Source organism: Prorops nasuta, unplaced genomic scaffold (genome assembly GCF_024137725.1).
Source record: "Prorops nasuta isolate Cenicafe-Biocafe unplaced genomic scaffold, Cenicafe_Pnas_1.2 PNAS00032, whole genome shotgun sequence".
In the NCBI taxonomy this organism is placed as follows: domain Eukaryota; kingdom Metazoa; phylum Arthropoda; class Insecta; order Hymenoptera; family Bethylidae; genus Prorops; species Prorops nasuta.
The window spans coordinates 2,054,463-2,070,439 of NW_027116829.1; the positions used below are offsets into that span (position 1 = coordinate 2,054,463).

General features: G+C 37.5%; 1 protein-coding gene and 1 long non-coding RNA gene across 2 annotated transcripts in view; one reads left to right on the forward strand and one right to left on the reverse strand.

The window, feature by feature from the left end:
- LOC136783190 (metabotropic glycine receptor-like) overlaps positions 1-12,200 on the forward strand; it is a 116,201-nt gene extending 104,001 nt beyond the window's left edge. The window contains exons 8-13 of the mRNA XM_066743117.1: positions 1,121-1,335; positions 2,592-2,730; positions 3,935-4,040; positions 5,583-5,750; positions 7,369-7,609; positions 8,390-12,200. Of these exons, the coding sequence (XP_066599214.1) occupies positions 1,121-1,335; positions 2,592-2,730; positions 3,935-4,040; positions 5,583-5,750; positions 7,369-7,609; positions 8,390-8,739 (1,219 nt within the window). The 3' untranslated portion in view covers positions 8,740-12,200. The remainder of the gene's footprint in view (positions 1-1,120; positions 1,336-2,591; positions 2,731-3,934; positions 4,041-5,582; positions 5,751-7,368; positions 7,610-8,389) is intronic.
- On the reverse strand, positions 1,369-5,727 carry LOC136783194 (uncharacterized). Its single transcript, XR_010824229.1, has 3 exons — positions 5,589-5,727; positions 1,662-1,861; positions 1,369-1,597 (listed from the first exon to the last, which is right to left on the reverse strand). It is a non-coding gene; the product is annotated as an uncharacterized lncRNA (long non-coding RNA).
- Positions 12,201-15,977: the final 3,777 nt, after the last annotated feature.

Sequence of the window (15,977 nt, forward strand, 5' to 3'; positions counted from 1 at the left end):
ATGAATTTGAAATAACTGACGATAAACTTGACATTAATGAATATAAATTGCCATCGATAGTTCAAAGGACCGAAATCCTTTCAAAAATATAATTACAAATTGTTGAATCTCTAACATTTTCCCAAAGCATTCAGCCGCGCGACGAAAGTCATTTAAAACGTTGGAGAATCCCGGGACGAAGGGTTTAATGCGCCATGCTTAACGCGTATAGCTACTGCGCGTACTATTTGCAAACCACGTGCTCGCCTTCCTCCTATAACGTCATTTATGCAAATAAAGCAAAAACCTGGGGGGTGGACATACGAAACATAAGCAAATACGAAGGAATTTAAAAGCTTCGAATAAAAGGCTGGTAAAATTGTTACGCTACATCTCGTCGCATCTCGCTCGGCGACGTACACTGCACACACAGCAGCTTTTCATTTCAATTACACATAACAGTTAATTACGCAGTGAAAACATTCGATGAAAGCTCACGAGTCTCGAAGATACGAGTAATTCAAGCATGAATCGGAATTTTTCAAGCAGAGATCCGCTTTTAAATTTAAAAGGAAATCGTTCGACTGCTTAAATTAAATACTTGAACCGAGTTAATGTCGAGTCCTATTCGATCGGTCGTTAGGGATTCTCGTTCGTTGAACGTACAATAATTCTAATTGGAACAACCAACGTAATTACTCTGCCCCTTGTTTCTTCGTTCAAGGTCATTCTCGAAGCAGAGTCTCCTCTACTGCTATACTGCTACAAACAACTCTCTGCCCCCACCCACGTATTTCTATTTTTTCCTCGTAAACCTCCGCCTCTAACTATACCTGCCGTCTCGATTCTCGAGCATCTTTCCATAGATAAAATTCAATCGCTCACGATTCACAAGGACTCGAATTTCGACGGTAAATTGCTTTTAAACAAAAGTCTACCGAGCAGTTCGGCGTTTCGGAGAGTTACAAAAGTTAACGAGAATGAAACAGCATAGAACTATTTTTAACATCGATATTCATGACTTCAGTCGTATAACTTATATACTACGAGTTAATCCATACATTTCCAACTATCTTAATGTTAATTAATCTAACAAGTTCTTAAATAGTAATCGGCGTGAGCCGCGCAATTTCTGTTGCAGGATATCCGTGATATTCCGAGTGAGGTCAGCCAAAGCCATAAAAATCACCGATGCCAGTCTCCTGAAGCGTCTGGGGATAATCGTCATGATATTCAGCGTCTTCCTGAGTATTCGCACGTTGGTAGCACCGCCAGTGGTCATAGTCGGACGAACGGCCGACGATCTGAAAGCTTATCTTTGTCGCACCGATTGGTGGGATCACAGTTTTACAACTCGTAAGTCTTTCTTCCTTGCTTCCTTTTCTTCTTAGACTTTTAATCCCGCTGTTAAATTCCATGGAGATTTCCGCTTCCAGCACCACGATAACTGACAAGATTAAAGAGGTCAGGTCAATATCGCAGAAATTGCGAGTTTTGGAATAGTAAATTATTGCTCCGGGTGGTACGATGAATCAAAGTGGCTGTATGCCTTCTGTTCATCCATTTAAAATTGTCCAGATTACTGCAGTGTCCTCGATGAATATAGCGGTATTTTAAACTGCAACTTGCAAGAAAATTACCATAAAATAAAAGCGTTCTCTTCTTTCTCAGCAAAGACTTACGTGAATCGAGTTGTTTCTCCTCCAAAGTTATGCAAATTGAAAAAAGCTCCTTTATAGCGTTTCATATGTATGATACTTATCAATCCTATTTTCTCTCCTTGGAAAAAGTAGCGTTGTATAATTCTTCTTTCCTGTCGGTCCCACTATATTACCCGAGATTCCTATGGGCGGTGCATATACATCCTCTGCCGTATATCAGCCTAGATTTAACTTGAAATATTAATAATTGCGGCAAATGTAGTATAACAACAGAGTGATAACAAGTTGGTGAGTGATGGCCCAACTGCGAATCTATATAGGTCAATAATTTTATCGAATGACAAGAAAGCGTAAGGCTGCAGTAATTTGGAGAAAGCAATGTTACGACCGATAAGAGACCTACGTCGTCCTATAAACAGATTCCTGCAAGACTGCCAAGAGTAATAAAACAATATTTACGTGTTCCTTATTCCCAGCCATAAATGCTGACAAGGAAACTACCGTTTTGTTCGCGAGACGGAATGCGAGATTACGCTTATCTCCTGAAAAATAAACATCTTTAATCAGAAATTGAATAAAAAAATGCAAGGCTCTAAAGAGCTTGGATCAACGCAGCAATAACAACAACTACTGCAACGGATAAACGAGCGACAATAGAGCATCGATTAGAAGAGATTTTTTTCCAAAAGTTTCATTGTAAATTAAATGTATTACATATAGGATATGTCTGGCAAAAACATTTTTATCTACATTTTGGTTGTAATCTATCAAATGGAAGCCGATAGAGAGTCAGCCTTTTAGAAGTAGTTTGAAAGGTTTTCGCTGTTAAACGGCAAACAAATTTATATCCACTTTCAATGATAGTAAAGTTGAATGCGTAAAATTGCATATACCAATTTTGATCTTATACTTTCATTTAATAAAATGTATTTGATGTATTTCCTCTTGCAGTCGAAGTGATGTTTCTCATATGGGGCATTCGACTGTGCATCGTAGTGAGAAAAACACCTTCCGAATTTAACGAAAGCCGCTTCATTTCTATGGCCATTTACAACGAATTTCTACTTTCCGTCTTCCTCAACGTATCAATGTAAGTTATTGCCTGCCAATGTGCACAGAATAGTTACATTATATTCATATATATATATATATAAACAGTAGTCGTCAATCAATGCAATATTTAAAGAAAAGAAAACGGAGCGCTCTTTAGCAGCTACCATACTATATATATATATATATATATTCTTTTTTGTTTAAATGAAGCTATCGAAGTTTAGCTGACTTCCTTTATGAACCTACTATACGTTTTTACTCCATGTCTACAAGGCATATACTCGATTTTAGCCCGTTATATCATAAAATTAATCCTACCTCATCGAAGTTTTCTAAAGGCTCCTACTCGACGGCAAAGCGTATCGTTAAAGTAACAGCGTCTTATACCAACCCAGTTCCGGTATTGTTACTTGTTAGGGTAGGTAACGCACGATCTAATCATAAGTTTTATCGCCCTACTACGACTGCTACCGCGAATTGTTAGTAAGAGACTGCTTTAAGCAGCTGAACCTTTCGCCAACTTGTTAATTTACTTCTGAGTACAAGGCTCCACCCCTATTTTAGTACTTTTACCCGGAACTACTACATTGCAAAAGGCCCAAGCTATAGCACGTAAGCTTTCAAATCAGGCTAGAGCTTTATGAAATACACCAAATAGAGTAATCTCTCCCTCCCTCTCTCTCTCTCTCTCTCTCTCTTTGTCTGTACTTTATGCAATGTTTGTCTCAAGCAAGAAACTCCCGTGATTCATTTTCCTTTAATAGTTTGTTTATGCATAGATGTATTGTACAGGTGTATAGTTTTTAATATTATTATTCATATATCTATATACGACTGATAAAAACAAGTTGTATCTTTTCAAAGTACCAGAACGCGATAGAAGGAAACATATCTTGCCCTTTTGAAAAATTTACAGCAATATTACTTCCTCTCCAGAAAATTATTTATGAAGACTCGAATGACGCGAGATTTTCGGGTTTATCTATTTTCCTTTAGAATGCCGGTCACCGAGGTGATCCTCGTGGCATTCAACGTGTCAGCAACTAGACAAAGATTTTTTTTTCCTTTTGCCTAAAGATAACAACATTATACGGGTCAAACGGTGCATAGAGAAACGCATAAAAGCTTTTAAAGCCGAGCAGGAGCCTTATAAATCAAACACTATCCGAGAGCTACGGTTTCTACGTACTTTTTTTTTATGACAATGTTATCGAAGCCAATACGAGACTTTTTTGTCGTAGGTTATTTTTGCAATCGCCAGCAAATCCGGATTTATTGTACATCATATTTTTCTGCCACACTCAACTCACCGTTACATTACTGCTCTGCCTAATTTTCGGCAGTAAGGTATAAAGATGGAAGCACATACACTTTTTTCATTAATAATTAGTCATTGTTATTGCACCTTCCTCTCATTGGTGATCAAACATTCCAGCATTATTTTATAATATATGTAAAAATATTCGCATGCAGGTAAACTCGCAAAAGTAAAGGCGACATTTACGCGCTGGACTTGCACATTATCAAGCATGAAAGTATGGAACTTGCTCAAAGTACCAACAAACTTTAGAATGAAGAAGTATCCAAGACGCTAAACGTCCTCACAAGTTTGTATTTCCTCTTCAGAGTTTCATAATCCATGATTAAGCTATTGAAATTCTTACTTATTTTATTTATTTAACAAATTATTTGACTATTCTAGTACTGCTCTTTCAAATTGATTATTCGTGGTCAAAATATTATAGAGTGCGATACTTTGAACGTTCTTCCAGCAAGTTAACATACATTAAGCTTATTTAACAGAGAAATACATTTAGAACTCTTATGTATATCTTTTATTTTCTTTCAAGTTATTATTGTTTAGCATATTAATTTAAGCTAACAATTTGTCTTCAAGGACAAGAGTAGAAAATATTAATACTATGCTTCTAATTTTAAAATGAGTCTTTAGTGTAGCTATTCGTATATTTTAAACTCTACTTTAAAATCTATTTATCATTCTAAGAGGCATCTGAAAGTTTCCTTGATATTTTTTCTTCATTATATTTATGCATATTTTGCATTGAATCTTTCATACTTTCTTAACACCGTTAGATTTCATTCCCATGCTTTTTTATTATAAACTTTCATGAGTCATTAAAGATAATCTCTATTGATATTTTTGCTTCTATGCTTAATTTTAATACATTTACTTGCTTAAAAGCACACAAATTTCTAACAAACTTTACACTCATTGACAACATAATATTATTCATATTTTTTTAATATTATAATTAAACGATGCATCAAAAATCTTTTAATGTATAGTCGTTAAGTCATAAGCATGGCATAAGAGATGTATTAAACTTTTAAACATGTACAAATTGGAACACTACTAATGAACGAACAGTGATAATTCTATAAAAACCTACTTTGCAACCTATTCTACGAACAATAATTATTCAGCCTTTCAAAGATAATAACTGCTTTCATTCTACGAAAAATTAATTCGAGTACCACTTGTTTTATGTCAATTACATAGCTGGAAATCTTTACATTATAATTGCTCGACTCTTAAATAAATGTAAATTGAAAATAATTGTATTGCTACCATTTTTACTAATAACACATAAAAATTAATTAGTTGTTTTCCATCTAGGAATTGCACTTGAGTAATAATGGAATTAGTTGTATCAATGTCTTATAAGCTTTGTTAGTGGGTGCCACCAGTGTGATTCAACCAAGTTTTTAAAGTATAAAAGAAAAGCTGTGAATGTGTGGCTCAAAGGAGTTTAACTTTTTGAACTTTGCAATATATTTACGGTTGCTTTATTATTTAATATATAGGATAAAAGCCTTTCTTTGCGAGTTTACTAATATATATATATATAAGATATTGTATTTATAAAGGCTTACGTGGTATTCCGCGGTGGAGGAAAGGACGATGCTGCTGGAAAGCTTGGTGGTGCCACTGGCAAATTCCTCGGGAAAAGCACGCGTCAGCAGGGCACCAGTAACCAGACAAACTCGATTTCTCTCCAACAGGGTAACTTTTCTGACGAAAACGACGGAGCTTCGGTAAGAAAGTCACATCAGTCACTTTGTTAAATTTACTTCACTCACGGTTTAAATTTTGAAAATTTCAAAGTACATATTAGTCCCTTAGCTTTTATTATTTAAAAACGCGAGTCTTCTTCCATTAAAGTCGGATTTTTGTTCAATCTTCACCTCCTAATTTCGTAACGCTGCATCCGTATTTTATCGTTAAACTTTTTACGATGCTTCAGATTTGCATTATGCCACAAATTAGTAACAAGTTTTCGAAGAACAAAATCAAATAAGTTCTGACGCTTTAAAACTGACATTTTTCACTTACTTCGAACACTTATGGTGGAGGGAAAGGGGCAGGCAGCTTTCGAGCCCGGTCAGCCTGCACAATATGGTTGTCACTGCTGAAAACCGTTACAACTTAAACCGCCAATTCAAATAACTCTCACCCAGCCCTATATTTTTGATAATGCACAATGTAATTACTCTCAGTTACAACCAAAATGCTGAATAATACGCAAAATTGAGTATATTTGGCTTCTTTGCTCTCTGTAAAAACGCTTGCTCAGAAGTTAAATTTATTAAAGATGAAAAGCTCTCGTAAAATTTTAAGTTTATCGCTATACTTAAACTCGAGTTTATTTCGTAAAAAAGGCTACTTTTTAATGTTTTATATATGTACAAGTACTAGAATGTGCCCGTACTTCACTTTTCGTAACAATGGAAGCTGTTAAGCAGATAAAAATTATAAATTTAGACTCACATTATTCGCAGAGCGAGAGACGCGTCCTAGCTGACCCACTGACCGCCGAAAAAGAACGTCCGTGGAAGAGCAGTGAGCACTGAGCGGCCACGTTAAAAAGTTTCCCGCGTCCCTTACGGCTGGACCAATCAGAACCCCCCCCCCCCCCTCCTTAGTAAACCCTTATGTAATCAGTTAGTCAAATTAGTTACACATTTTATTTATAATATAAAATAATTCAAAAAAACGTTTATCCCTTTGTTATAATTATTTATGAAAAATTGTTAAAAAATTTGCTTATAACTTTTATTACAAAATTATATAACAAGCTATTAATAAGATTAAATTTCACTATTTTTGTTAATAAAAATTCGCGAGAGGAAATGATCAATTAAGCTGTTCTTAAATGCATAAAATTAGAAGCACAGCTCTAATTCCAATTTAATTATTTGCATAGTTATTATTAAAGAATATTGTGGGAAAATGAAGCTTTGGGACAAACAGGGAAGATTAACTGGAGCCTCTAAGCGCTTAAAGAAACGAATTTCCACTTGCCACAATTTTACATGTATGTACCCTACGTATATTCGCTTGGAGAGAGTAATTTTCACGGTTTGCCCGTGTACGTATTCACATACTTATACATTATTTTCGCATGAAGATTTTTAACGAAGGACAGCATTTTTGAGCTCCTCGTGCTTCCGTGGTGCAACTTTAACCAGAGATTTTCCTTTTATTCCTCGAGAAATATCGCAAGAGTCCCACTCGTTCGTAATAACTTAACCTATATACGTTTGATTTAAAAAAGGAAAGGAAGAAAAACAAAAGCAAAAATACCTGAAATACTGTAATTTGTAACGTGGTAAGCGAAGATAAATGTCTAAATTTGTCATGTAAAAATTGCAGGACGAGTTTTACCGGCTTTTTACGCAGCTGGAGCTGTTGAAGGAAAAACATATCCTGCTGGGTAACCACAGTTTGGTTAATAGAATAGCAGCCATGCAAGATGCGGCGCATCGAGCGGAGAGCCAAGTGTCCACCATACAAGTGATCTCTACGAGTATAAGACTGAACGATCTGAACGGATCAATGGGGATCGAGGAAACCGATATAAGCGCATCCTGCAAATTGGAAAAAGCTGCAGGAAGTAAGATTGAAAATTGCAATTTTCTCTTTCATTCACAGCAATTACAGCCACACGAAAGATTTCAACGCAAGTTTAAACTTTAATCGCATAATAAATTACAATTGGAAATCTCATTTAAACCGGTAGATTGCTGGATAATGAACCTTTGAAATGGAAAATCTTGATGAAAATTTTACTTTCATTTTCGTCTCGGACCAAACTTTTATCGAGCGAGTCCGGTAAATAAACGAAAGATAAGATCGATAAGGTAAGATTACAGTCGTCTCGACAGCTTATTCAATTTTCCACGAGTTTCTTCATGGCGATTTTATTCGACTGTTAATTCGCAAATTTTGAATTTATCGTCCCTACGACTCGTAGCAGGAGGAGATTGCTGGATGGGATCGCGAGTCTGCAAAGAGAGAGCCAACGCTCGAGATAAATGGAGAGTCAAAGTGGCTGACCATAAGATTTGCGTCTTTTGCTGCGTAAATGGGGTGCACTCTCGAGAGTATATCCTATAATATATATCTCTCGGCAAATATACGATCCAATCTTGAGTCCTTTCAGCCTGGCATCTCTCCTGCACTTAGTTTATAATTGCTAAACTTGTACTGCGGAAGAAAAGGGACAGCTATGAATGTATATACATATATATATATATATATAAGAGTATTTCAGTAGGAGTTTAAGTAGTCGATCAAATTGATATTATATACTATGTACTATATATTTATACAAGCAGAGCACTAGACGTAGCTTTGTCACCTGATTAATCGAGTTAATGATTTTTAATGCCAGGTAAAGCATCCAGGGAGGAGAAACGATGCCGTGCTTGCATCGAGAAGAATGGTATGAGATCGAAGGAGCGCGAAGATTCATCGACGGAGGACAACAAAGCACACTCGAGGGAGGAGAAAGTTGCAGCAAAGCCCGAGGAGGGCACAATCGATGCTAGTGTTTCTACGTCCTCGAAACTTCCAACTACGGAGGACATTGCTACCGAGACGAATCGAGAGGTAAATGCCAAAGACGAGTCCAAGGAAAAGAGTAGCAGCAAGGGCAAATCTGGCCATGCTCGTACCGCAGCTCACGCCATCATCATTAACCTGGATGACAAGAGCAGATTCTCCGAAGAAGTCACCGTATAGCTTTCACTCGCCACAACAAATCATTTTCCTCCATTATATTATACACTACTACTGCTAAATATCCTCCTGCTCATTCGTTAAATTATCCTAACGTTGTACAAGTTTTAAATTTTAATCGCGCACAGCGCTCTCGAAAGCTCCGTATAATCATTTTTTTAGTACGCATACAAATATACATATAGGTACGGCATTATTAAATATGAATAAATCTATGAATGTTGAAACGGAGCTCCGGAGGACGCAAAGATTGCAATTCTATGTCAACCAGTTTTAGCGCTATATTGTCAACCACCAAACGAGTCAGTATATGTACATAACAAGTATAATGCAGTTTATACTTTAGAGACATTATCTCATTTGTCACAGCTGTTTTCTTTTCATACGCAAGAGTACAGATAAATCATAATCGAAAGACTTCCTACATTGTTGTGTTTGGTTAATGTATCTTTGACTCGATGTAACTTCTAAGTACCGACTGAAATGTTCGACAAAATTTGTTAGCTATTTTTGCAAAGAATTTAAGTAGTGGATTGTGAGAATTTGCTTGATGCTTTAGCTGTACTGCAAAAATATTAATAGTGTTAACGATGAAAAAGGATTATTTTGATAGAGACTTGAGGTAAAATATCATACCAAGTATATTCGCGAATGAGAAATCCGTTACTAATGACTAAAAGAATATCAGTCGTTCTAACGCGAAACCAAAGCTATAGTGTATACTCTCGTTTCATTTCGTAGTTACGTATAACGATCTTGCCAATATAATAATATAATTTAATGTAGATATATCATTAAGCATGTAAGAAAATCAATGCTCAAATCATACTGCGTTTTATAAAAATCACTTTCTTTTATTTAGCCATACTGATAACGCTAGATAAATAACAATTATATAACGAGAACGGTATATGTATACATAAAAGTTGATTTGAAACGATGTTAAATATTTCTGTACTGCGAATCACCGTGGCTCATTGATTCTCGCTGGAAGCATGAAGAAAAAGAGTGATAAATTTTTGTTCGACCTTACTCTCTTGCCGAGCGTGTCCATCGAGATTGGGTTTTACGGTGATACTCGGTAAAACGTGACAGGCGTGTAAGTAAAAGGGATTCGAGGCGCTGTAAAATAATCCTGCGAACGTTTGTTCTCGAAGGGTACAAATAATATTTAGCCGCTCATCGCGGACTCTTGCCGTTTAAAATGTAGACATTAAGCAAAACGAAATTGTACGTGCGTATTTACGAGATTGATCAAACGCAAAGAAAAAACATTGTAACGATAATCTAGCGTGTAATTGTATAAGCGCCAGCTCCGAGCCGATCCATGCGACCCGTTATATCAATCTCTCGCACGTGAGGGAACAGCCGAAGCACGTAAACCTCTGATTAGCGTATACATATCTGAATTGACAGAAAAGAGAAAGAGCAGAAGGATCATACGGAGATGAATAGAAAAGCAATTGTTATTTCCTTCGCAGCTTGGTCGTTTCCGATGCGTCAAAAGAATAATCCGAGCGAATGAATGATCAGAGGAAAGTAAAACTGGCTGGATCCAATGACACGGTTGTACGTTCGTTGCTTCGTTCGTAGTCCGCAGTATCGTCGAGATTTATGCATTCTGGTAAAAAGGATAAGCGTGCACGAACACTGTGTCACTTGTAAATAATAATGTACATATGAATTGAATATGTGATAACGCGAGGATAGACTGGTAAACGGCGGCTGGTGAATGCGTGTGCGAGTGTATCGTTTAAACGCAAAACATGCATATCGATCGTGTATGATTTAATTATAATAGACGAGCGTAATGGGTGCGGATCATTTAGGGATATGCGCGCGAGCTGCTCCGATTCCGATATGATTTTCATCAGATCGAACGTCAAAGCTGCCACTGTACGACGAGCATAGTGACATTTATAATACGAGCATCGAGCTGTCTTACTCATCTTAGTGCAACCGAGCAATCCGATGATGCGCAGAGCAATCCATCGCAAGAGCGTTTACTTGCCAGATAAGTGAAACAGAAATCTCGTAACATCAAAGCGACCACTCGTCATTTTCAATTCCGCATAATCGTCGAAGCATCGCTGGTTACCTTTGGCTTCTCTGATATTCTACTTACCAATCGGCCAATGGATCTCCAAAGCCTCTTACTTGGGGCCCGTGTATATGCGCGAAGCACCTTTGATTTACCGATAGTTTGCCAAACTCCGGATAATCTTGTCAACAACCGAAGAAGCCAATATGTACAGATAGTATAAACCTTGGAATACTCTTTTAAGTGCGTTAGACTGAACAATGCGCTTCTGTTAACTCGGCCAACCGAGTTTGTTGGAAAGAAAAATTACTCGATGCTTCGCGCTTTGATATATGCTATATAATTGAAAATGTCCTTCATCGATAGGAGCCGCTCGTTCTTTCAGATCGATCCGCGTTTAATTAAAATTCTGTAGATCGAGCAAAGTTTTCGCGCGAGACTGTGTATATCCTTGACGAATTTTTACCGCGTGCATCGAAACACTGTCCATCGCGGTTTTCGCAATTAACCCACTTCCTCGAAGCATCAAAGTGATTGCTGAAAGATTTAAAAATTGTGGACAAGCTGCGGTAAATACATTCAGTGTTTTCATCGTTGCTTACTTTGTTAGAGAAAGGAAAAATGAACAAATTTTTGCGAGAGGAAATGGAATTACTTTCCGCAAACGCGCAATCTTCGTTATTGTACATAATTATGAAATTATATATAGAGACAAATGGACAAAGAGACGCGCTTGCGCGTACACGCGTACACACACACACAAACTCATTCTATATATTATATTAATGGATAAGCGAGATTGTGTCATCACACCATCTCTATTCGCAACGGTTGATGAACATGAAAGATTTCGAGGCTCGCGATACATTGCCAGTGCTGAAGATACTTTTACTACTGATTTATCGAAAGGACGATTCTATCGAAAGTACAAAAATAAGAGAAATGTACTATTGCCCGTTTAAGCTAGAACTAGCATAATTATAGCTCTTAAGAGTAAAATCAAGTGTTTTGATCCTATCGATAAGGTTCCCATTGACAAGATTCCTTATTGAAATTTTAATTAATTTCTCAGCATTGACCTCGATTCCTTTTGAATAAACGTACTTGGACACTCGTGCCATTATCTCGCGTAAATTGATGAAGTATCGCATAGCCAGCAGTTTCATAATATTATAATATCATCACCGAGAGACCCTTCCTGAAATTTTGTACAGTCACTCGCTATTCGCGGCCCGATCCATTCTCTCGCAACGTCATCTTCCGCTCCGTGTAAAGCAACTAATAAGTTTGACAAATAATTGTAAAATAATAAACTTGTTAAAAATGAAAAGTTCTACGCACTGATCTTAATCTTAAGTCCCACACCTTTACGATTCATGGTGTAATAATAATAAACACAGTATGTAAGAACGAAATAAAGACAAGATCAATCTGCAATAAAATATCATTTTCCTCTCATAATTTATGCACCGACCAATCCTCGGTCTCTCGGCAAACCTTAAAGCTGATAAGCCGAGACGTGCCAGCAGGATTTAGGTAAGTACAATATATATATATATATATATATATAGTACATACAGGGCAAAAGATTAGAAAAGAAAAATAGGAAAATATATATATTTTCCCAGTGACAACTCGCGAAACCTGTCGATATCGAATCAAAGGAGATATTTCAGTCTCGCAATCGCGCGCATGGACACTGTAATATAATTATTAGGATAGAAATCTTGAAAAAAAAAAAACCGAAGACCAATCGTGTAAAGCCTCGTTGCACGTTTCGTCGAGTCTAGGAAGAATGGAACGGCTCTTTTTAATGGCCAATCAGGACGATATACTAAGCGGATTGACCATGGCAAAAAGCAACGATCAAAAGCCCCGAAGAAAAACTAGCGTCGCAGTTGGTAAATAGGAAGCACGGGGCGATTTTAACAAAGTAGAAACATTGATTATGAAGGAGATGTGATTTTGAATAGAAGTGGGGAGTGCAGTGACTCGAATAATACCTATACTAACCGACCGAGTCTCTCTCTCTCCTCTATTTGACGTTGCCTCGTACACTCACTCGTACATACATGTGTATATATATATATATATATATACGTGTACACGTAACGCGTTCAATCAGCGCTGATTAGAAATTAATTTCGAAAGCCCCCGCCGCTCATATTGCGCACCAGGACGAATATGAAACGCGTACATTTCGGATAATCCAAATCTCTGTGCCTTCATCAGTAAACATTGAAATTAGCCGGTGTAAATAATTATTATTCTGTCACTCGCGCATATGTATACGCGTACGCGAGCGTTAAGCTTCTTTTCCCTGCGTCTATCTCGGCTCCTCGCTTTATCTCGCCATTCTTTTTCGCCGATATTTGCAAATTACGTGGAAAGAACTATACACTGCGCGACGCAACGGGGAAGAAGAAGCGAAAATATAATAAACGGTGGTTGATTGTTCGCGTCAACATGGGCGAAAGATGAATCGACTTTGCTCTCTGTTTTTTTTCTTCTTCTTCTTCTTTTTTATCACCTATCCATACCGTTCACGTTGAATAAAGATACGGCGGCGAGGCAGAAATATACGCGTATACCTATACTGGGGCCGCGCACCGTAAAAGCCTAGCTTTTGAAAATAAACTTTTAGTTTCGGCGTGGTACGTTCGCACTGGCGAAATAATTCTAAAAAGAAGGACGTAAAACTCGCTGACACCTCGCACCGTTAAGTTAAAGGGGAAAAAAAGAAGCAGGGGCTGAATTTTTGGAGGCTGCAGCGTTTCGCGTCCGGCCATCGCCTTTTTCTCTCTCGACCGAATCCCCCAACGTTTTTCGTTCTCCGCAAATTTTCATTTCACGTGAAGCAATAACGATCAATCAAATATTTCATACGCAATCGGATATGAAAATCATAGTGCAGTAGGTTAAAATTTCGCGTCACTGACAGAAATGACGGAATATTATTGATCCGCCTTTTTCAACGGTATATAGTAGAAAAAAAACTGGAAAAATATATATTCCGCATTGTCTATTTTTCTCTCGACATCGAGGTGGAGTGGTCAAAAGTCTTCAATTCGCTCTCTCCCTCTCTCTCTCTCTCTCTCTCTCTCTCTCCCTCCCTCTTTTCCTCGCTCCCTCTTTGCAGGCTTCAAAGTTAACAGGGACTTTAGAAACACAATGCAACAGGGAAAAGGTTTTACGAGTTTACTCATTCGCGTTACTAAAGTACCCTTGGCTAATTTTCTTGCACTTAGGTATATTAAAAAGTATTAAAAAGATGCAATTATTCCATCCTTTTGCACAGGTGAGCTAATGGAAAATTTGTAAGAGTTGCTGAACCTCCTCCACAGTGTGTATATATATATATATATATACCTCAATGGTTCATCGCTTCCCCATATAAAACTCCACTAGCACTGGTATATCGCCAAGCCGGAAAATTGCTCTCTGGATATACTCTTTTATTTTTTAAACTCGCTCCATTCTTCTCCCACCACATTTATTTTCGGCAAAGCCACAATTTAACTTTATTTCTCTCATTTTCAAATTGCTTGTTTTATCCGTTTCTCGTTAACAGTAATTATTCTTTGAAACGCGAGCGATATTATAGAGTACATATGGTGTATTTATTTCTGCAACAAAATTGATATTATAAATCAAACGGGATGGATAAATAAAGAAGCTCATCCGGATTTTTTGCAATTGGTGTGTGCGCGAAGCGTTTTGCTATATATTTACTGCAACTATATGTTTACGTTCATTTGTCATTTTTCTGCCCGACCGTGCAGCGCACAATTTTTACAATTGCTACCTATATAAATAATTCGCACGATGCAATTTGCCAAGATGATTTGCACAGTATCAGTGGTGGGATTTATCGCCGGCGAACAAGCGTGCTTTACGGCATTCGAGCGTGTCGTAGGAAAAAAGTTTTATCGCCAAAAGTCTCCACTTTATTCCCCGAAAAACTTACTTGTCCGACACATTTCCAGCATGTATACTGCGGCTATATCTTTGCTAAAGAGCAACTGTGGAAAGTAAACACTCGCCAAACTATTTTCTTCCTCCATACATGCGCTATATATATGTATACGCTGCGGCTGCGATTTAAGAACAAGGTTACCCGCGCCATTTACCAACCCCTTATAAATTAACGTGTTCGCGAATCTCTGATGAAACTCTCGATTAGCCAAATGCAAAAGTTTCTTCTTCCCGTACGTGCTTTTTGCTCGCTCAACTTTGAAAATCAATAGCGAGCGTTCCATCAAGCGACTAGATCCTAAATCCTGTATAAACCACGATTGAATTATTACGCGAAATATGTTATGGTATAATACCTCAATAGATTTATGTACTCATTTTTAAACGCTTAATCTTATCTGTCCTATACCATTGCTATACTGCAATGGCCGATCATTCAATTCACTGCACAAATCTCTCGTACACACTTTTTATTATACATATATATATACTTTATATACGTCGATAAATTTCAAGCACAAACGCATGTGTTATCGCACGTACGCACTATGATACAAATGTGATAATAATAAACATTAGAGAATTTATTCCATTATCGACATAATTAACGTCTCGAGGCTGTATCTCTCGAATCGATTCAATAAAACAACGATAAGGCTTATCGGTGGAAATTGAGAAAATAAAATTGGTTGATCATCTTTCTGATAAATGACTGGTGCACTGTGCTTGATCAATATGCGATTAATATATATATATATATATATATAGAGAGAGAGAGAGAGAGAGAGAGAGAGGATGCCATCATGCACAGAGAGATTCATGCTCGAACTTGCGTATAGCTGCATCGAAACTCGTGTGGAGGTTGGAACCCCTCGCCTAGCTTCAATAATGTACATGCATCGTGTACATGCGTTTCAAGGTTGCCTCAACACGGTAGCAGGGAATGTAATATGTCGTGACGCAGCTACATCGTAAATAAGGGACTCGCGACAGGCCGTGATTTCCGGTTTGTGCACCATTGCACTTATAAACACCGGAACGCATGGTATTTTCCTGTTAGAAAGTTATTAGCTCTGGAGTAACTCCTGCCTTTACCCGATTAAAAGCTCGTTTAATTACGAGACCAATGCTCGTGTCGTATAATAAAAGTCTATTAACTATTTTAATAAGGACAAAAAGGAGGGGGGGGGGAGCGAAGATTGCGCGATTTATGTCGAAACTCGTC